Source organism: Eublepharis macularius, chromosome 4 (assembly GCF_028583425.1).
Source record: "Eublepharis macularius isolate TG4126 chromosome 4, MPM_Emac_v1.0, whole genome shotgun sequence".
Classification (NCBI taxonomy): Eukaryota; Metazoa; Chordata; class Lepidosauria; order Squamata; family Eublepharidae; genus Eublepharis; species Eublepharis macularius.
The window spans coordinates 152,954,579-152,978,062 of NC_072793.1; the positions used below are offsets into that span (position 1 = coordinate 152,954,579).

General features: G+C 43.5%; 1 protein-coding gene across 3 annotated transcripts in view; it reads right to left on the minus strand.

Moving 5' to 3' along the window:
- Positions 1–2,456: 2,456 nt before the first annotated feature.
- The window catches only part of CCDC71 (coiled-coil domain containing 71), a 42,704-nt gene continuing 21,676 nt past the window's right edge, over positions 2,457–23,484 (minus strand). Inside the window, exons 2-6 of one of the 3 annotated variants that reach the window (XM_054976875.1) lie at positions 17,228–17,286; positions 11,552–11,676; positions 10,264–10,361; positions 7,680–7,777; positions 2,457–5,008 (exon numbers count right to left, since the gene is read on the minus strand). In XM_054976875.1, the coding sequence (XP_054832850.1) occupies positions 4,802–5,008; positions 7,680–7,777; positions 10,264–10,361; positions 11,552–11,676; positions 17,228–17,230 (531 nt within the window). In that variant the 5' untranslated portion in view covers positions 17,231–17,286 and the 3' untranslated portion in view covers positions 2,457–4,801. Of the gene's footprint in view, positions 5,009–7,679; positions 7,778–10,263; positions 10,362–11,551; positions 12,080–17,227; positions 17,287–23,484 lie in introns of those variants that run through there. The other 2 variants (XM_054976874.1, XR_008596855.1) reach the window with 2 other exon arrangements.

Here is a 23,484-nt window from a genome sequence, read left to right on the forward strand (position 1 = left end):
ATGTACACGTATGGGTAGGTGTTGATTTTGTCCATGTGCAAGGTGGCACTTGCAGAAGACCCTGCTCAAATGAGTGAATCTGCTGTGTCGGAACGTAGAAAGAGAGGCGGTCCTGCAGATATGAGGGAACAAGGCCCTTATGTGCTTTGTATGTGATAGCCAATACTTTGAATTGTGACCAGTAACTGATGGGAAGCCAATGAACTGATTGTCAAATAGAATGGAACAATCTTGTTCCCCTGCTCTGATATTTGTGTGTGTTGGTTCAGACTCATTGGGCAGAGTCCCTGCTCCCTAGTTCTGTTTGTAAATTAGAACTGTAGGCAGTAATAAGCTCCCTTGTCCTGAAACCAGTTGCTCCCATCCCTGTCCCTTTATAATAATAAATTGATGCTGTTTTGAACACCCTCATCTCTGCTGTGTGAACCTAAGAACAGGGGCTTTAATGAGAACTGTATTTCTGATCTGCCAGCAAAAGGGAATATCACACATATGTAGGAAATTCGTGATGTTGCAGATATATTTGGGAGGGTCCACATGGCTCAGTGGCAGAAAATCTGCCTTGCTTGCAAAAGATCTCAGGTTCAATCCCTGGCACCTCCCATTAAAAGGATCAGGTAGTAGATGATGTGAAAGAAGTCTACCTGAGACCCTGGAGAGCTGCTGCTACTCAGAGTAGACAGTACTTACCTTGATACACCAATGTCCTGACTTGATAGAAGGCCGCTTCATGATGAACGCCTGAACTGGCTGTCAGAGAGCCCCCTTGAGGAATAGTGTAGAACTGCAAATGCCTTGGTTTGTTATGTGCCGCCAAGTTGTCTCCAACCTATGGCAAACCCATGAATGAGCGAGCTTTGGTGACCCTATGCATGAAATTCCTCAAGGAATTTCCCAAGCTGGAGTTGGCAATGCTAACTGCAGACTGGTCCAGTGCTTCATTCTGTGCAGGTTCTGTTTCCTTGAGAGGAATCTAGATGTGTTGGCTGTGTTGCAGTATGGCTAGTTTCCCAAAAAGAGTTCATGGAATGAAAGAGAGAGATTACCACCTTTCCTCTGTAAGTTCCTAGGTCAAGCAACAGTGCTGCACTCAAAACACATATAGTGGGCAGATATAAAAGAGGCCAGGGTATTTCATCAGTCACAGTTTTACTAAGTGATGGGAGTGATAAAAAAATATGTGCCCAAATCCTCACTTTCACACTAATACCCAGAAGACCTCTGTGTATGGCCACCCCGGGGCATGGACAAATGCTCAATAAGTGTCAAACTGGATAAGATACTGTAATATCCGTTAGATCTTTATTGTGGTTTTCATTTTTTTTGTAAGTAGTACCTATCTACCTAGTATTCAAGGAACTCTGGGTGGCATTCCTGACAACAGAACCCAGTAAGGTTCACAGCACAGAGAGACAGTAACTGTCCCATAACCACCGAGTAAGCTTCCATGGCAGAGCAGGGATTCAAACTTGGTTCTCACACATTCCAGTCTGGTGCTCTATTCACTACACCACTCTGACTGCTAGAAGCTGCAGGAGGCCTCAGGTTGAACTGGGATCATACTGCAGGGGAGGGGGCGTCTAACTTTCTTCCTCTGTGCTGATATCCTGACTTTAACAGCTTCTGTGAAGCTGCCACTTCCTCCATTGGGGGCGGCTTGCTGTGGTTCAGTGGCAGAGCATCTATTTTGTGTGCAGAAAGTCCCAGATTCAATTCCCAGCATCTTCAGCTAGAAGAATCTGGAGCAGGTGATACGAAAAACCTTTACCAGAGACTCTGGAGAGCTGCTGCCAGCCAGATTAGCCAATACTGGCCTCCTGATTGATTAATGGTCTGATTCTACAAGACAGCTTCTTGTATGTGTGGGCTCATATGCCTGTATGGAGCCAACAGGGCAAACTGCAGTTCCTGGAGACTGTATTAGTTCAGGAAAATAGGAGGAGGAAAATGTATTAAGATATTTATACCTTTATTCCCTTTCCCTTGGGGCTCAACTTCCCTCCCCTCTAAAGTATGTTACGACCCCAAAGGGGGACAGATCTTCTGTCTTGTCTAGTTTGGCCCTAAGAAGCCTTTTTCGATGCACGCTCCTTACGTCACTCAGTCTCTCACTAATTCTCAGTGGGATGGAATCGCGCATTTTAAGAAAAGCACTTGAAACACAGATGCATGGAACCACTTCCCAAAGGTCTGCGCATCAGTTCCTTTCTTTAAAATCCTGATTAAGTGGGCTTTATTGATCCCTCCCACTGTCACAGCCCCCAAAGATAGCACCAAATGGCTTTGGCATAGCAATGAACTATTGTTTGTCAAATGTGAAACTCTGTAAGATCCTACATCCTTGAACTTCTGGATAATGACTTGGAGACATGGTTTCATTGTTTGTATGCAAATGTTATTCATGAAAAGCTGTTTATCTAGCCAAGGAAAAATTTTCCCCTTCCAAAAGACTCCCCCTCAAAAAAACATTTCAAAGGCTCCAAACATGAAGGCTGAAGAGAGATTACAGACAATGTCTTTTTGCAATCATCCCACAAGTGTTTGTGTGCGGAAAATTTATTTTTTTCCCAGGGACAATTTTGTGAAGAAGATCCTCCCAGAACCTGGGATCCCACTTGCAGTTTTGTGTTATACGGATAATCAGTTTCCCACATATAAAATCACTTTCCACATGAGCAGAAAACATTGCTCCGGAATCAGACCAAATATTACAGCCTACCTAGATTCAAAGAAAGCAGATTAAGATTTCCATAAGCATACAAGAAAAGGAATTTACTAGGTGGGAAGGCTTGCACATTGCTGGGGAAAACACAACATCCAGACATCACTCCGACTTCTGCTTTGAGAACTATTAAGCCTATGAAGGCTCAATCATTTGTCTTCGTTGGTGGTGGTGGGCTTTCCAGATGACCCTTCCATTGCATACAAATTATATGGTTAACCATCCCCCCTGCATGTATCCTCTGCCAAACACACAGATGATATGCCCAGCCAGGGAGGGACACTCTCCATTGTTTATTTCAGAGTATTTCTATTATGTGTTAATATATAACCAAGCTGGCTTATAACACTGTCGTTTGGCTCTTTGCTGTGGTTGATATGTATCTGGTCTACATCCGGTGAACAGGAATCTCCAGTGTATTCTTCAGTGATGTTCTCGGTTTGTGTAGAAAGTCGATCCAAGGTCCTGAAGGACAAGAGAAGGTGGTGGTCCATGTGTTCCCCCTTGTACTCCCTAATCCCATGAACTCTATCGTTGTAGTCAAACATGTCAATAAACTATGTAAATAATCTTTGGTTTGATAAAACCCAGTTAGATATGACATTCCAATGTTCTGCCTGGCATCAAACCAGAATTGCAAACCAGGGCGCATAGCTGGATTGGTAGACCACACATTGTGGTTTACATTGATGTTTCAACTCAAAAGCCACATTTTATTGAGTTGCATTACTCCTTGGAAATACCTGTCCATATAGATGGCAGTATGGGGATGACCTTATCCTTGCTGAGAGGTGAAAATGAGACAAGATGCAAACTAAACTGGAGTTTAGGCACAAACAAGGAATTGTGACTTACTTTGGGTAGATTAACTAATTTATTGCACAAACCAGTTTCTGGTGATGTCTGAATGTGGACACTGTTGCTTCCCCTCCCGCTCCTAGCACCTCTCATTTTTCCTGCAGTTGGAGAAGGGGAATGAAAAGTAGTATTTCTCTGCATTTATTTGTGCTAATTATGTAAACTAAAATATCTAGAGAGAGACCTGGGTTATCTGAAAATGCCTTCTGTAAAGCATGCTTTTAGTGGCTACAGTGCTTCGTTGGTGGTGGTGGGCTTTCCAGATGACCCTTCCATTGCATACAAATTATATGGTTAACCATCCCCCCTGCATGTATCCTCTGCCAAACACACAGATGATATGCCCAGCCAGGGAGGGACACTCTCCATTGTTTATTTCAGAGTATTTCTATTATGTGTTAATATATAACCAAGCTGGCTTATAACACTGTCGTTTGGCTCTTTGCTGTGGTTGATATGTATCTGGTCTACATCCGGTGAACAGGAATCTCCAGTGTATTCTTCAGTGATGTTCTCGGTTTGTGTAGAAAGTCGATCCAAGGTCCTGAAGGACAAGAGAAGGTGGTGGTCCATGTGTTCCCCCTTGTACTCCCTAATCCCATGAACTCTATCGTTGTAGTCAAACATGTCAATAAACTATGTAAATAATCTTTGGTTTGATAAAACCCAGTTAGATATGACATTCCAATGTTCTGCCTGGCATCAAACCAGAATTGCAAACCAGGGCGCATAGCTGGATTGGTAGACCACACATTGTGGTTTACATTGATGTTTCAACTCAAAAGCCACATTTTATTGAGTTGCATTACTCCTTGGAAATACCTGTCCATATAGATGGCAGTATGGGGATGACCTTATCCTTGCTGAGAGGTGAAAATGAGACAAGATGCAAACTAAACTGGAGTTTAGGCACAAACAAGGAATTGTGACTTACTTTGGGTAGATTAACTAATTTATTGCACAAACCAGTTTCTGGTGATGTCTGAATGTGGACACTGTTGCTTCCCCTCCCGCTCCTAGCACCTCTCATTTTTCCTGCAGTTGGAGAAGGGGAATGAAAAGTAGTATTTCTCTGCATTTATTTGTGCTAATTATGTAAACTAAAATATCTAGAGAGAGACCTGGGTTATCTGAAAATGCCTTCTGTAAAGCATGCTTTTAGTGGCTACAGTGCTGAAAGTTGCTACCTCCAGACCCAGGACTTGTCCTTCACCAAATGCACTAGTTATCTGGCGGATAGTGCAGGTACCGTGCCGGTCCTTCAGTCCCATAGGGATCACTGAGATCGGTAAAGTGCTTTGTGGCCAGGAGGAAGCTGGTCGTACGCTGGTTTTGTTTCCCAAGATGGTGCATTGCATACAGCTTTTGCTGCCAATGAGCCACTTGCTGCATCCGAGGTGTGGAAACAGGGCGTCCCAGCCATGGTACCTGGAAAGGGGTGCAAGCATTTCAGGAGGTGCCATATCTGTCATAACATAGGGGTCATGTCACCCCTGCGCTGACAGATCTGCACTGGTTGCCTATTTGTTTCACAACTTTGTGCATAATACATGGATCCAGACAGCTCTTCTGTTACTGAAAGGGACGGGGGGGGGGGGTCCCCTTGACTACCAAAAGGGCTCTTTCGGGTGTCATGAGTCCTGGACAAAGACACCGTTGCGGCTGTGGTAAAATAGATAATTGGATAAAATTTGCTGAAAAAGCTAGTGCCTCCATCCTTGGAGATGTGGCTGTAAATCAGCCTTTCTGCATAGCTATCAATTATTTATTTACTTTATTTAGTTCAAAAACTCAGGACAGGCACAGTTAAAGCTGCCCTTTTCACGTGTGCACACCGACAGTGAGAGGATAGCACTTCAGCCAACAATGCATGAATTTAGTCACAATCCAGAGCTGTAGTTTTGTTTTAAAGCCAAGACTGGGTGAGAAGCTAAAGGAACACAGAAGCTGATTGGGGGGGGGGGGAGGCGCTCAGCTAGAATTGAATGGGACTGGAATGAGGCTAGAGAAAGGTTGTCACACATCTGGGCTTCCCAGCCTCCAGGATGTGATCTGGAGATCTCCTGGAATTAAGCTGATCTCCAGAATACAGAGATAGGTTGCCCTGAAAGAAATGAGAGTTCTGGAAGGTGGATTCTATGGTAGAATCTATGACAACTGGAAGTCTTTGATCGATATCACATCCTTGCTGATCTCCCTCTTCTACCCAAACTCCACTGCCCCCAGGCACTACCTCTAAATTTCCTCGAATTTCTCATGCCAGAATTGGCAACCGTACACACTGTTGATGTTAGTGGATTTATTTTATTTCAAGCCTGTAGTCTCCCAAAGTGAGAGTAAACATATTCTATATTTTTGGTGGGAGGGACACTTTATTATAGTCTCAAGAGATTAAAAGCGTATTTTTGCCAAACAAACTGACTTCCTATATATGGTGAAGTTCTATACGAAAATGTCCAAGTGGGTACGAGCTAAGACACTGTATTTTAAAAAAGAGCAAAGAATGACGGTAAAATAAAAGCATAAAATGTCATCTACAATCATGTACATTTTTTGAAAAGCATTTTCTTTTTTTCCATGTAAAATCATAAACAAAATTTTACTGGGGCTCTAGGGGCAGATAGAGAGATTGCTTGGTCTAAAGGCTTCCAGTTGACCATATAGAATATAAGCCCCTTAGCTCCCATTCTGCAAAACTTATGGCACCATCGTAAACACAGTTTCACCCTTCTACATCAACAGAAGTCAACGGACTTAGATGTGTATAACTCTGTTTAGGATGAAAATGTTATTTCAGGCCTCAAGTTAATAGACAGGAAGTACTAGGGCAAGGCAAAATAAAAGGCAATCCCAGTGCTATGTAGCCACTCTGGCTACTCAGATGCTGCTCTCTTGCGCAGAACAGAGGAATATTTATGGAGATTAGCACCTCGGGGAAGTGCTATTTGCCCCATTGGGGCAAGTGAAGACCTGCGTGTGATGTCCCTGACCTTGATGGCTGAGGCTACACTGATTTCATCAGATCTCTGAAGCTAAGTAGGGTTGGCCCTTGGGATGCCACCAAGGAAGCTGAGGTTCGCCTCATAGAGCCAGGCAGTGTCAAGCCACCTCTGTTCGTCTCTTACTGTGAAAACCCTAGCAGGAGTTGCCATAACTTGGCTGTGATTTGATAAACTTTACATGTAGCATGTGATGCAGGGAACCAGAACATCATCAGGGGCTGGTATAATACAGACTGTGGGAAGGTGAAGACAAGGGCCATAGTAGAGCAGCTAGATTCCACCTCAGAGCATATTTAGTGCCAATGTAAAAGCTGCAAGTGCCTCTAGTCTGCAATAGCAAAAGGCTTGTATAGACAAAGCTTAGGGTTTGACTATGTATTGTGTTTTAAATGATGTAATCCGCCCTGAGCCTGCTTGCGGGAAGGGCGGAATAGAAGCCTAGCAAAATGAATGAATGAATGAATGAATGAAGATACTGGGGCTGTTTCTACACGGCTTACCTTTGCTCGTAACGACCTGGAACATCATGCAAAAAATGCGGAAGATCGCGTTTTCTGGCGTGAGATTTGCGCGACATCGCACGAAACTCTCGTGATCTCGCGCAAAACTCTCGCAAGAAGAGTTTTTGCGTGATGTTTTGCAACATTACGGAAGCAGGTTAGTAGTGTGAAAACGGCCCAGATATTTGGTGCGCATGTCTATACACTTACTTTCCATCCCAGACTGAAATTAATCCTATATGGAACTGAGACAAATATATAACCTACCTCTGTTTAACCTCACCTCTTTTTGTTGTCTTCCCGGTATCAAACTTCAGATTGCAAGCTCCTTGGGGCAAGGAACTATCTACATGTACTCTGTCAAATACTATATACATAGATAGCACTATATTATTGTTGTTGCTGTTGCTGTTGCTGTTAAGTGTCCCATCCTGCACAATAGGCAGAGGAACAGACACCTGAGAGCAAAGAAGGTTCATTAATCCATAGTTAAGAGGTCTCTAGCACAGATGGTGAGAGGGGAGGAATTTGACAGGAAAAAACCAGTCCCCAACCCCTGAGTTGCCTGCTAGATCAAGGCCCAAGTATATGCCTAACCTGGTGGGATAGTGAGCGGCCCTTCTTAGATTCTGCAAGCTGACGTCGTTGCTTGGGTTCCTCATGCAGGGCCCTCCAGAGATCCTCAGCCCCCATATCTGTAGGACAGGGAAAGAAGGAAATGAAGGTGACTAAGAACAGTTCTGAGCCCCCACGAGGCCCCATCCCTCAGAATGAGCATAGCCTTGAATGTGTCACTTCATCCCTAATCTAGGAAAAGTTTCATCTGCTAATTTCCCGCAGCTGTTGGAGACACAGAAACCCTTCCTAGAAAGAAAGATGATAAAACTTACTAGGTAGGGTTGCTAGCTCTGGGTTGGGAAATTCCTGGAGGTTTGGGGGTGGATCCTGGAGAGGGCAGGGTTTGGGTAAGGAAGGATATCGGTGGGGTAGAAGGCCATGGAGTCCGCCCTCCAAAGCAGCCATTTTCTCCAGATCAACTGATTTCTGTGGCCTAGAGATCAGTTGTGATTCCAGATCTCCAGCCACCACTTGGAGGCTGGCAACTCTATTACTAGTCCTAGTGAATGCTTACAAAGTAGCTCCTTTAAGACTAACCAACTTTATTGTAGCATAAGTTTTCGAGAGCTACAGTTCTCTTCGTCAGATAAAGCTGGTTAGTCTTAAAGGTGCTACTGGACTCTTTACTGTTTTGCGACTACAGACTAACACAGCTAACTCCTCTGGATCTATGACCATGAATGTTTACAGTTAGCATACACACTTGGCTGTAGGGTTGCCAGCTCTGGGATGGGAAATTTCTGAAGACTTTGGGAGTGGATGTATTGTCGAAGGCTTTCACGGCCGGAGAACGATGATTGTGGATTTTCCGGGCTGTATAGCCATGGTCCTGGCATTGTAGTTCCTGATGTTTTGCCAGCGGCTGTGACTGGCATCTTCAGAGGTGTAGCACCAAAAGAAAGATCTCTCAGTGTCACAGTGTGTGTAACACTGAGAGATCTCTGTCTTTTGGTGCTACACCTCTGAAGATGCCAGTCACAGCCGCTGGCGAAACGTCAGGAACTACAATGCTAGGACCATGGCTATACAGCCCGGAAAAACCACAACAACCATTTGGGAGTGGAGTTTGAAGAGGGCAGGGTTTGGGGTGGAAAGGGATCTCAGCAAGGTACAATGTCATAGACTCCATCCTCCAAAACAGGCATTTTCTCCAGGGGAACTGATCTCTGTAGTGTGGAGATCTGCTATAATTTCAGGAGATCTCCAGCCACCACCTGGAGGTAAAACCCAAAAGCAAAAGAGCAGAGGGAACCTACAATAAAGAAACTCTACGAATATCTTACAAAAAGGAGTACTGAGAAACGGTTCTTAAAGTGCAAAGCGCTACACAATTTTGTAAGAACAGCCTCATGTACAATGTATATATCAGAATATCAAAATTAGAAACAATCCAATATACATCAGTCAACAATTAATAAACAACATAGCAGCAATTATTCAATGAATTAATAACAAGGTGTAGGCTTTTCCATGTCAATTCCATGTCAATTTTACCACCTGGAGGCAGGCTGCCCTGCTCGGTTGGTAATCTGAATTTGCTGTGAACAAGCAAAGAGAATTTCTGGGTCTAGACTCTTCCATAAACCAGTACACACAACATACATGGGTATGTGGTCAACATATATAAGGGAGTGGGTGAACTACAGCATGTTTCAGAGCTTATGCACCTGTACACAATCTGTATTTGTGTAGGAATTGTAGCCACATTGGAATAAACCAGTGGTACTCACTCTGTGGCTTGTAGGGAACCATAGTCGAAATCACCATCAACCAAAAGTGCCATCTGACTGTGGTATGCCCTGTGTGCCACCCCCACCAAACACACACGTACAATAAATTTACAACTATAACCTTTTTAATTTCTTCTGAACATGTAGGGTTGCCTCTCCTTATAACTACTGAGATTTAGTGAGTCTTGGTTTGTCTGAGGGTAATGGCTTCCCTCTTGCTCTCTCCTCAACACAAAGTACAGAAGCTCACATGACAGAGATTGCCCAGGCTCCTGGAGGAGAGCAAGCTGGTCATGGAGAAAGGGGAATGAAAATAGCATTACTCCACTGTAGCCAGTTTGCTTTAACCCCAGGTGGCTCCTGTAATGGTGCTAATAGTGGTAGTTTTATGCTCTCTTCTCTATGGCCAACTTGTTCTCCTTCCACCTCGGTGCTGGGATGAGAGAACCCCTCTCATATCTGGGCTAGAGACAACGTAACTATGGATTAATTAAGCTTCTTTGCCCTGAGGTACCTGTTCCTATGCCTGTTGTGCAAGATGACCTTCCTCTTTCCTTGAACATGGGAAGGGAACCGCATTGGAGAAGAGCCACAAGTAGCATAATGAAGAGCCACATGTAGCTCCCTAGCCACTGAGTATGTATCACTGTGGTAAGCCTTTGTAGGCAGGAAGGGTGAGCTACTGCCCTTGGTCAGACAAGTGTTACAAGGTTGACATGCTCAGTCACAGGGGACTAGAGCCAGAATGACATCTATTATCTCCACTTTGTCATCATTAAGAAGATGGAGGAAAGTGGCAGAGAGCATGTTCCTGAAGCCAGGAAGTGCCTTACCTTTACCAGCCACCAGCAGGCGCTGTACTGGAGGGCTTATGGGCTGTTCCAAGATGGGTGGATTTAGAATACGTGAGGCTTTCTCAGGGCCCAGAAGCCTGCATGGTGGGAAATAGGAGAGACCATAATGGGACACTAGGATCCTAAAAGGATGGCTGTAACTAACCTCATGAAGAGCTTTTATACCAGATCATCATCAAAACCATGGTCCTAGTACTCACCTCTCAACAAGGTTCCTGAGGCAGGGTTTGACTCAGCTGCAATATTGTAGGTTACTGTTTTTGTTGGTTTGCTTTTGAGATTTTTTAAAATGCTGTTTAAAGTCACTTTTGTACACCTTATTACAAAACTTTACAAGCCACTTCAACATATCCCAACTAGATCCCCCTTTCTTTGCAGAAACAAATATATACTTCATTCACAGTTCCCCTTAATGAGATTTCCTTCACCCCTCCCCTTGCCAGCATCTCATTTTCTAATTCATGGTAAGCTATAAGAGCATAACAAAGGATTAATGACTGATGAAATTCAGGCACTTGCTTCACTCCTGCATCACGTATTTATCCCATTAGTATCAGGAAAGCAAATATGAGAAATGCTTTTTAAAAAAATGTTTAGCCCTCCTTTCAGCCCAGGAAAAAGCCCCCAAAGTAACATAACAATCCCAAATTTAAAATGCTGTTTAAAATATAAACAATCAAAATCAGAAATAATGAGCCAGATCCTATGATACATGAACAGAAGGTACGTGCAGACATAGTTCTTTCGTGTCTCCCTCACATACCCCTCTGAGATCTCTGAAAAAACTGGCGCTGGAAATTGCAAGAACAAGCTTTTTGCAGGCAAGGAGGCTGTGGTGAGGAAGAGGAACAAGATGAACTTGTCTCCACCTTGTTCATGGAGTAGCAGAAGCACCGCTGGTAGAAGAAAAAAATGAGAGTGATTTTGCCCACTTCTTTCTTGCAGCGCCCTAAGCCCAAGTGGGTCCCACTATCTCCAGCACAAGCTTTCAAGACTGCCTGGCAATCATATGCTTGGACTATCATTCCAGTCATACAGGTATGTGATGTGATTATTCAAGGGTGCAACCAATGCACGGCGGAACATAAACAAACAAACAAAGACATGCTCAGAGGCGCTATCTTTACCACACGTTCCAGGACCTAGCATGATCTTGCTCAATCCTTTCTCACATATTCGCACTTACCACCTCCTTGCCTTGAAAGAATTGAACTGAGGCTCCAAGGGAGGGTAAAGAAGCAATCCAGATGGAAAAGAAACGGCTTACCTGTAGAGATGCTGTTGATAATCAGGCAGGGGTCTACCAGCAACTTCCTTCTCCTGGTTGTTTTGCAGATTCCAGTGGCCGTGCCTTTTGGGGTCCACCCACCTGCGAGTTGACTTTGGTTTGTCCTGAATGTAAGGGCCAGTCATAGTTTGGATGTATCATCACAGCATGTTACAAAGGCAGATGGGGAACTGGGGTAGGGAAGGACTAAAAAAGGAATCCTTTCTGTAAAACTCCAGCTTCCCGTTCTTCTTTCATTCATTCACAAGCCCAGCCAGCTCCCAAGAAGTATGCATTTAACCTTGAGGATTCTGAGTTCAGGATCTGACATGCAGCCACTCAGTATTGTGGCTTCGACTCTTTAAGCTTGTTGTTTGGGTGTAGTCATGGCAGTGCTGCGGTCTTCCTGCTTTATGAATGGAAGAAGCTGGAGCCTTTTACGTAGCTAGAGGCAGCAGATCGAACCCTTTCTGTTGTGGCAGTGAGTGAAAGTAGTACAGCAGCAGGCACAGTGGTGCAGGCAACCTCAGTTCACACCCGTGCTAATCATTAAACCTACTGAGCAACCTTTGGTGCAAAAAATTAGTCACTCACACAGCAGGATTGCTGGAGGATTAATGAGAAAAAATTATAAAATGACCCAAAATGAAAGGATAAATAACACAGTTTCTTCGACTAAGGGAGAAAAGCACAACACAAGGCACCTTAGGTGGAATGATTTGGGATGCTGTTGCTGGGTTTTATGTTAAAGACAAGTTTGAAGGAAATCTGTTCTTTGGAGTCTTCCTTTCCTGTTAATGCAAACTTCTTCCTTTTTTGTACTAAGAAAGTATACAATTGTAGTGGCTATTGCTTTATTCAAGGGCTTTGATTTGATATTCCCTCCCCATCAACCTGGGATTCTTAAATTTTGGAGATTGTTCCTCAGAAATGTTAAGTATGCTGCTTTGAACAGAGGTAATTAAAGGGACATGCAAAACACCCTATGGTATCCACACTGTACTTTTATGTCCAACTCTTGCCATCTAAAGGCAAGGTTGCCAGTTTCTGCCCAAGGTATAGACTTCTCACCTTTCATTTAGAAACAAAATCAAAAATGTCTAAGTGATTTGGTTCTTGGTTAGAGTGTTGGACTATGATCTGGGAGACCCAGGTTCGAATCCTCACTGTACCATAGAAGCTGGGTGATCTTGGGCCAGTCACTCGCAGAATGATTGGCCCAAGGTTACCCCGTAGGCTTATGGTGAACAAGAATCTGAATCTGCATCTCACAAGATCTAATTCAGCATTCTAACCACTACACCCATGGCATTCGTCAAGTGATAGTACCAGCTTAAAACTGTACAGACGACTCCCTTCTGTGAGGAAAAAACAGAGGGGAGAACAATGAGTAAGCTGTTTTGGGCTCCCATTGGGTAGAAATGTGAGATATAAACATCTAAATAAGTAAATGTGTGCCAAATGTTCCAGAATACAGGTATTTTCTGTGTTTGGCACGATTGCCCATTCCCTCTCACAGGACCTCCAGATATATTTTCTTTCCCTTTTCACTCTCCCTACTTTCCTCATGCCTCTTTCTTGCTGCCAGCCACACTGGCTTGTTGTTCTCAGATGCTTCACATTCTAAAAGAAAACCACCACCCTGTCTCCTGTATAAAAACTTCCTCATTTCTCTAATGGGAGTTGGCTTATCATGGAGCCTTGGTTTGGGGGGTGGGGGATAAAAAGAATGTTTCACTTGGCCAAGGTCCTGGCAGGAGGTTGTTGGGGGCCCAAACTCCAACTAGAAGAGGGCGTTTTGCAACACTTACTTTGTGGCAAAGCCCCGTACTGGGAAGGCACTTCTTCCTGTAAGGAATGCTTTTCAACAATTCAATCGCAAGTACAAGGGAGACGGGAAGAAATCAAGGCTGAGTGGGGCTGTCTGATTAAATGGGGCCTGAAAGAAAGGAATCGGCTCTTCACAACACAAGCACAACCTTTGCTGCTAGCCTCTCCAGCTATCTGGGAGGGACCAGGACAAGAAACTGTAGAGAGGCTTACATGCAAGAAGGACTTGGGACTGTTTTTGTGTGGGCTGCTGTTGATCATAGCACAATGCCAAGGTCACCCTGGCAAGACTCCCGCTTCCCCACAGAGATAAGCTTAGACCATCCCAATTCTGAAGCAGTTGCTTCAGGTAGTAGACTCCAGGAGGGGAGCCATTTTCCTGCCTCCAGACTCCCATCTACGAGGTGTTTAAAAAAAAAAAAATTGCCATCTCAAAGCAGAATGGGGTGTGAATGGGTGCATGTGTATAATTTTGGCTTACTTTGATTCAAAATAGCATGGCACTGCTCATTTGTGCTAGCAAATATAAAATAGTTCCTAACCCAGAATTACAATTGGGCTATGGTACTTGTGGCGCAGAGTGGTAAGCTGCAGTACTGCAGCCCAAGCTCTGCTCATGACCTGAGTTTGATCCTGGTGGAAGCTGGGTTCAGGTAGCCGGCTCAAGGTTGACTCAGCCTTCCATCCTTCCGAGGTCGGTAAAATGAGTACCCAGGGCCGTTTCCAGATGGCTTACCTGAAGCCGCTCCATGCCGCAATGTTGTGGATCGTGCCGGGGAAAACGCGAAATATCGCGTTTTCCCCGGCACGATCCACAACACTGCGGCATGGAGCAGCTTCAGGTAAGCCATCTGGAAACGGCCCAGGTTCCGGGGGGTAAAGTGTAGATGACTGGGGAAGGCAATGGCAACCCACCCTGTAACAAAAGTCTGCCAAGAAAACGTTGTGATGCGACGTCCCCCTATAGGTCAGTAATGACTTGGTGCTTGCACAGGGTGCTTGCACCTTTACCTTTATGGTACTCATAAGCGTGCCAAATAGCAACTTCCCCCAGCATTTGTTTATTATTTATCATCTGACTCTTTCTCCAAGAACTCAGGGAAGCCTATGTGATTCCTCCTCCACTAATCTCAGAACAACTAGTGAGGCAAGTTAGGCTGAGACAAAGTGATTGGCTCAAGCTTACCTAGTAAACTCACAATGAGCAGGAATTTGAATCTGTCTCTCTCGATGCTTAATTCAGTATCTAGCCCCTTTACCACACTGGCTTTCATCAAATGACAATGCCAGCTTACAACTGTCCAGATGGTTATAAAATATTCCAGTTCTGAGCATCAGAGCCAATTGGCCTGATAAAGCAAAGTATCCAGTGCTGTTCCTGAGATTGTTGATTAAGACTTGCTGCCCTGAATCAACAATGTCATGTTTAAACTAGCAGGGTGTTTTATGATGATTCACGCACACATCTCACACTCATTTCTCCTATACTGGGTCTCTTTCATATCTCTCTGTACTTGCAACAAAATTTGCCCATATCAGATGTGATAGAAGCCCTGTTCGCAAGTTATAGGGAAGGCACGTACAAATCTGTGTGCAGTGTACACTTGATTGTTCTTTGTATGTGCATTGAGGGATTTTCATTTTACAGTCAACACATGTACAGCTAAACATGTGGTTGAAACAGCACACTTACCCGGGTTCCGGTGCCCAATTTAAGTGAATATGTATTGGCTGTTTCTAACAAATAGATGTATGCAGGTACAGGCAGGATGTATCCGTGTTCACTGTAACTTGTGAACAGGGCTACAGGGGAAGAGGCTGTAGTAAGCCACACCTGAAACAAGTCATCATCCTGACAGAAAATATGATTGTTAGCACTTTAACCAAAGCAACTGGAGTCAAGCCTTGACTTGGGAGAGAGAGTTTATCTTGAGGACTCTTGTGAATAACAGGCTGATTCAGTAAAACCACCCACCTATGAGATCAGTAAAAAAAAAATGGATGAGCAGACACAGTTGTATCTCCCCTCCTCTCAGCCTTCATGCATTGACCAGAACCTTATGCATAGGAGGCTGCACATGTACACCCCCGGTGTGCATAGTCTCTTGTAATCTCAGTTTTTGCAAAGTACAGATTGCACTTTGTATGCATGTTCACACACACACACACACAGACACCTCCTGCCCTGAGGACCTATGTCGTGATGACTCACAACTCAGGATGTGAGTTGCCTTTGTTGAAAAGAGCTCCTTTGAAGCAATGTGTCAGGTGACAAGGAATTCTTAAAGCAAATCTTAAAAATGAGAGTCGTTTGGTGGAGATCAAATGGAATGGGAAACTGCTTACAATGTTAGTATCTGCCATCTACTGGCTTTTGCGGAGAATGCAGATGAGCCCTCTACTCAGTTATGGCAGCACAGATAACTCCTGCACAGGCCAAATCTGCAACGCTGCCTCCAGGGTTGCAATACAGTCTGAACTTCTTCAGTTTTGTGCTAATAATGCAACAACGGTATTAGGACAATTCAATAGGCAGTGCAGATGGACACAGATTATGCACTGGCTGATGCATTGGCAAGCAGCAGATATGCAGCCAAATTTGCGCAATTATATTTATTTGATGGTTAATGGCACATATTTCATGTGCAGCTGAATTATAGAGCTGGGTTTATTATGTGACACAGCTGAATCTAACGATTAAAGTTGTATTCTTCTTCAGGAGGGAGGTTCTGCCTCCCTTCATTTTATCCTCACAACAACCCTGTGAGGTTGGTCAGGCTGAGAGGATGACTGGTCCCAAGTGAGTTTCATGGCTGACTGGGTCTCCTCAATCCTATGGCATCCACCACCCCTTGCTGCCTCTGAGGATGGCAACTACAAAGGATTTCCAGTGCCAGTTCTGTTTTGTTTTTTGAATAATAACAACAACATTCGGTTTATATACTGCCCTTCAGGATGACTTAACACCCACTCAGAGCGGTTTACAAAGTATGTTACTATTATTCCCACAACAAAACACCCTGTGAGGTGGGTGGGGCTGAGAGAGCTAGAAGCTGTGACTGACCCAAGGGCACCCAGCTGGCTTCAAGTAGAGGAGTGAGGAATCAAACCCGGTTCTCCAGATTAGAGTCCCACGCTCTTAACCACTACACCAAACTGGCATGAACCACAACCAGTTGCTTTTTGTGAAGTTATTTGCTTATCCAAATACAATCCGACTCAGTTAGTACTGGCATGCATTCAATATTGTCAGTTGTCCACTTTTAGTCACAAGGTATTGTCATACAAGTATTTTTGCTCTGAAATACATTTCATAGAATTTGGAGACCTAAAGTCACATTTTCCTCCCTGTGCAGTTATATTATGCTATGTAGGCTGAATTTTATATTGCAGGATATCAATGAGATAGCCTGATGTGAAAAGCTTAAACTCTTGCACAAATCTAGCTAATTTGGCACAAGGGATTAAAACACTACAAATCTGTGGGTATTGTAAGAGTTTGTATAGCTCTTTGATACAAGGGTGGTAATGGCGAAAACCTCCTGGCCCATCATGAACCTGTAGGAGAGCAACATTCAGCCCTTACACACAAATACACATACACCCAAATTTCAGCGGCATCTAAGCATAACTTTTGTCGATTTAAAAAGCAGCACTTTCCCACCTGTCTTTTATCACTTAGAATAAGTACATTTTCCTTTACCTGGATGCTGCTGTCCCTACTTTGCAATGTTCTATCACTTCCTGGAATTCAGACATGTATCCCAACGTCCATAGGAGAGATTTGAGTTTGATAAGTTCACTTTAACCAATCCTTTTCTATTCAAGAAAAGGGGGTAAACTTACCATTTAATACCGGATCTCACAGGATGCTCACTTCTAAAGCAGGATCTTTCAGCTGGTCACTAAAAAAACAAAACAATGATTACAAAGCAAGTGGAGCACCTGTAGTAGGGAGCACTTCCAGTGGGGGGCACTGGCAGCAGAATGGCCGTAAGAATATCTCTACAGTCTCTCTTCTGCCCTTCCTACACTGGATTTCTCTGGGGGCTGTATTTAGCCCCTGTCCTGGTTTTTCTTAGCTGCTGCTCCTCACATTCAAAATCCAGCATGAAGAAAGGTGGCAAGAGTTGGAGAAGTTGTGCTTTGCTTCTTCCTTACATATTCCTTTCCCTTGAGAAATGAGAGTAACTAGGGTTGCCAGGTTCATGTTGGGAAATTCCTGGAGATTTTGGAGGTGGAGCCTGGAGAGGGTGGGGTGTGGGGAGGGGAAGGGACTCAGTGGGGTAGAATATTATAGAGTCCACCCTCCAAAGCAGCCATTTTCTCCATGGGAACTGATCTCTGTTATCCGGAGATCAGTTGTCATTCTGGTCTTCAGCGGGGAGGCTGGGACTCATCAGAGTTGTTGTGTTAGCCTCCCTAGAGAGATGTGTTTTATAAGGGCACTTTAGCCAATCCTTTTGTTGTGTCTGTTCAAGAAAAGGAAGTAATAGTTTTGAATCCAAGGACAGCCAGTACCTATTTCTTTTCAATAATATTTCTGAGAGAAAGAAAAAGACATGAAGGAAATATGAGGAGAAAAGAGGTATCAATGGAAAGGAGGAGAAAGACCCCAATATAATTGAAAATTAAAAGAAGAGTCTCATAGAGCAAGTTGGAGCTACCTAAAGAGATCAGAAAAGACTGAAGACTACTGCTAATTAATCTCTTAGGAGAGCTGATAAAAGCTGGAGGGATTACATCTTTGCTTCCTGTCCTGGAGAAATGCATTTCTATCCCAAATACACCAGAGTTGCACATAATCCATTCACACATATGCTATGTGCTGAATTCAAGCTCAAAATTGAAATATCCTACCATTCTTTTCTTTAAAGAACAGTTTCTAGACCTCAGTGTCATGGCGGAAATTTTCTAACTGTGCAACATATGGAAAATTCAAGAAAGCAGAAGTGTGTGATCTGGCCAAAATGGCCAACCCTGAGAGGTCTTTTGTTCTGGGCTTACTCTTTCCCATGGTGGAAAGACCCAGGGACCCTGTTGCTCTTACCAGGCCAGGATGTCCTACTTTTCCAAGCAATCTGTGCTAGACATAGTTTCTCTCTGCCATGAGTTTCTGGGCATGAGAGATTTAAATGGTGCTGTTTTGCACACGGCCTTATGCTTCTGCAATGAGACTGAGTACAACTCTTTTGTGAGCTCTTTGCTTTCTGGAGTTTCTCTCTTATCTGGGTCATTCTCTCTTTCTCTGAGAAAAATCTGTGCGTAGGACTTAACTTCTTCCTGCAAGAGATAACATTCAAATAAGCAGCAGAGAGAAACTCGCTACTGAAAGCTGGCAGATGCTTGAAACTGGCAAAAGAGCCAGTACTAGAAGCTTGAGATGGAGTCCCAAGAGTCTGACTGAGACATTAAAACAGCCCTTGTGGTGGTGCCAATATCACAGGGGCCATCAGAGGGGCATTTGGCCCAGCTTGCTCCTGGCTAACGGTTGCCCATCAGGAATTTCCCTGGTAAGTTAGAGGGCTCCTCTGCTCCTGCTCCCCCCCAGTCCCACTAAGTCAAGGCAGATCTTGGTAAACATGACTAACTACTGAGTCACATTTGGCAGAGACAAGCCCAACAACAACCAGACGCCACACTGAGACATAGGCAATGGCGAGTAGATGAGGTAGAACAAAATGGAGGCACCTAGAGGTTGGCTGCAGTTCCTCAGCAGGAGACAGAGACCAGAGGGGATTTTTTTTTCTCCTCATGACAATTTTGGTACTGTTTCATTCCTGAACATACACAGTATATTTAATAGCTTGACTCCGCATAAGCATTTCTCCAAATGACAATGGCTTTCCAAGGTAGAGATCCTTCCTCGTCCTGAGACAGTTTTAGCTGGAGATGCCATTGATTAAGACTCGGGAGCTTTCTGAGATGTTTTTAACTACATATGTTGGGGATTAAACCTTGAGATCTTTGTGCAGAGAGCGTGTTTTACCACTTACCTTCAGCCTCTCCCCTAGACTCTTGCATAGGGTCCCTACAAGAGTCCAAATTATCCTATTCTAATGTGGTTGTTTTGCAGCTGTAACATAACATGTTAATTGGTATGCTTAGATTCCACCACCACTTCCAACACTGACATTGAAATAACCAAAATATGCAGTTATTCATTTGTTAGCACATCAGACCCAGGCATGTCTTCCCTGAAATCAAACTGCAATATTTGTAACTGGGAAACTCCCGGAGTGAGTGCCTATCACTTCACAAGGAAGATGGATGTCCAATTGTCATGGGAACCTAGTGGATTCTATCGACAACATCCCCAGTAAATACAGCCCGGAAAACCCCCAACAACCATCCCCAGTAAATGTCTCTTCTCCACACTTGCAGCAGCTTAAAATAAATGTTTGGCATGATAAGTGGCTGCGTATTGCCCTAGTTAACCCAGCTTTACATATGGAGCTTCCATACAAAGTCAAACCATTAGTCCTTTTATTAATTACAATATTTATACTCTACATTTCCATCTAATCCAGTATAGTCTCCTCTGATTGGCATTTTTTTAATTTTCAGCTGGAGGTAACATTTTTAACTGCAGATACTAGTGTCCTTAGACGTGCAAAGCATGTACTTTTCCACTCAGCTAAGTGCCTTCTACAATTTGTATGCCGTATCATAGAACACTAATGGATGTTTCAATTTATTCGCTTTAATTTTAATGGAAGTTTAAACATTTCCTTGCCAGCAATGCACTTCTTCCACTACACAAAGCCAGCATCATGTTCATCCAGCCTCATTTTAAGTCCCAAAATAATTTTCAGGTTTTAAACAATTTGTTACAGCTGTACAGCAGTACAGCTACTCCTCCATTCTAAAACAGGGATCCCTTCCCAATCCATCTAATAGGAAAGATATATCCTTCTACCCAGGAGTCTCTGGACTAGCTGGGGCTATATAGCTATAGAGGACATCATTTTAATTTTCCAACGTGTTCCTAAAGCGCATCTAGCCTCAGGCTTCAGAAGGCAAAACCACAGCCAAGAAACAGATGGAGGGTTCAGAAGCTGTTTTTGGAATGGAAGTAACCCAGGATACCTGTAGATACAAATGTTCAGGCCACAATTACCTTAGCAGGAGATTGTATTGCACTGACTGTCCCCTCCCCCCAAAAACACCCTTGAGAAGCAATAATTAAACTCCTCTCCCCCCACTCCTGCAATGCCAGATGATGAACTTCTTTTGAAACCGGAGGGAGTTTCAAAAGGAGTTTAATGCAATGTGGGAGTCTGCTGATCAAAGGGAGACAAATCACAGAAATCACGGGCAAACATGATGTTGCTCCTTGGATCCTGGTCTATAGTTGCACCTATTCTTGATCTGGAAATTCTGACATCTTTTGGCCCTAAAAAGGAGTTAATGGTAGGGGAGGAGATACAGTTTGGGGGTAATGGTGCTGGGAAAGGATTTCTTTAAAGTCTACAACCGTGATTCTTAGCAATGACCATAACTCCCCCCGCCCATTCAACCCTGTGAGCTACAAAATTTGGAGGCATTTGGAATCTTAGACACTTTGCCATTTCCAGTGTCACTGGACAGCAAGAAAAGGGAGCTTTTTGTACTGCTTGTCTTGCCTTAATGATAAAATCCCAGATCCTTGGTTTCTACTCTACAACTTTTTTAAAAGTAGCACATAGCAAAGAGGAATGCCCACTCTCCACTTGGGATTTAAAACAAAAAAACATTCCTCTATCCTTGAGATATGGGATGACTTTCCAGAGAGAAAACAACTTGAGGGCATTATAAAACAAGGGAGAAAAAAATGTGCCAATTGAGCTCAAATAAAAATTGGCACTTTTTTGAGATCTCGGCTTGGATCCCTGCGATCATGTTCATCAGCAGATTTTCCTCACCTTCCACTGTACCCTAAAGTGCCAGATCACCAGGAACAGCGTGGGGGCAGGGGAGTTGGAGGTTTGCACTAGGAGAGGGGAAGTCAGTGACAATTGCCTCTCATTCTACCAGCAGAAGTCCACCCTCTTTATCCCTTCCATATAGATCAAGATGCGTAGCTGTGTTAGTCTGTCTGTAGCAGCAGAAAAGAGCAAGAGTCCAGTAACACCTGAAGAAGTGAGCTGTGACTCACGAAAGCTCACACCCTACCACTAATTTTGTTAGTCTTATAGGTGCTACTGGACTCTTGCTCTTTCCTGCTCTTTATCCTTTGTCTATCAGATATGATATAAAGTTACCTTGACTGGAATGTTACATTGATGCCGTACTTTTTTATGTGAGGGGGGATTTGAGAGTCTCATAACCAGACCTAAACCTGGATTGGACAGGGTCAAAATAATTCACTTCCTCCAGGAATCCTTGGAGCTGTCCCCTGCCACTCATTCAATCACCTCCCTCAAGAAAGGTACATTTGAGACTGGAGATATTTACTATATCAAGAAGATATTTACTGTTTCCAAGACCCAGTCAGTCAGTCAGCCAGCCCTCCTCCAAATTTCATTGTGTGTTCTGTTGGTTTCTATAGCACCGTATGTATTTTAAAAGCTTGCTTTAATGGCTTTGTATACAACTTTGGGGACCCTACATTGAGTAGAAAGGGAGCATAAGATGTTTTTAAAAGAAAATAATAAATAAAATCTACTAACAAAATTTATTTTTAAGTTCTGGGCAGTCATTTGTTTCTTCATGAGAACAGGAACTTTCATTAGGTATTCAAAGAGGGGCAGTTTTGCTAGCATGGTGATACATTCAAGTGTTTAAGGATGACAGGCTCATGAGTACTGGAACAACTGAACAACTGTGTAGAAGGGTAGCCATAAACAAAAGATAGGAGGGGAGCACGGTTCAGTGGCAAGAGCTCCTGCTTTGCATGCAGAAGGTCCCAGGATCAGTCTTTGGCATCTACAGATAAAAGGATCAGGTAGTAAGTGAGGTAGAAGACCCTTTGCCTGAGATCTTGGGGAGCCAGTGCCAGTCAGAGTACATGATACTGACTTTGATAGTACAATGGTCTGACTCACTAGACAGCAACTTCAGGTGTTCCAAGACTGTTAGATTCACACTACCACGTTCCCAGTAAAGGTGAAAAGCTAGTCTAGGACTGGACAGTTCATACAAGTCTTAAAAACAAGCTGGCAGTGGCCATCCATTCATTGTAGCAATTATGGGGAGAGGAAAAGCAGAGGTAAACGTAACATTTACTAATCTGGGTTTCTGCCCTGTCTGTGTTATGTGCTGTTAAATTGCTTTCAACTTATGGCGACCCTATGAATGAAAGCCCTCCAAAATGTCCTACCATTAATAGCCCTGCTCAGATCTTGCAAACTAGAGAACATGGCCTCCTTTATTAAGTCATCTCATTTTGCATCTTCCTTTTTTCCTATTGCTTTCCACCAAGCATTATTGCCTTTTCCAGTGAGTATTGTCTTCTCATGATGTGACCAAAGTACCACAGCCTCAGTCTCGTCAAGCTTGATTTGATCTCGTACCCACTTATTTGTCTTTTTGGCCATCCATGGTATCCATAAAACTCTCCTCTGGCACCATATTTCAAATAATTTTCTTCCTGTCAGCTTTCTTCAGTGTCAAACTCTCACATCCATACACAGTAAGGGTTTATGGCCTGCATATAGTCATTTCTTTCTCAGATGGAAGCCAAATGAGAGATTTTTTGTATTTTTTTTCAGTAGTATGGTTCAAGAGGTATGCGTCAAGTGCTGAAAACCTATTGACAGCACTGCAAATTCCACTTCATGTAATTGGCATTCCAAATCTAGCTTGTCTCAAAATGCTCTCAAGTTAAATCCTGTTTCCGTGGATCCCAATGCCCGCTAAAATATATTTCTAAGGAGAAAAGGACCCCCAAAGACAATGAAGACACAGTAAATTGGGTTCTGAAGCACCATTTTTTTATTGTAGAATGGCAGAGCAGCATCACCTGCTACAGTTTCAAAACCAAGGAAAGAAAAGTTTCACTTCATTAAAAATAAGGACAGGTTGGCTCTCTCACCTTTCCTCCTTGGGGAAAAAACATAATACTCAAAATTTCCTTGCATTGCACAAGGTTGCCCCAAAATATACAAACACTGAAAACTGGG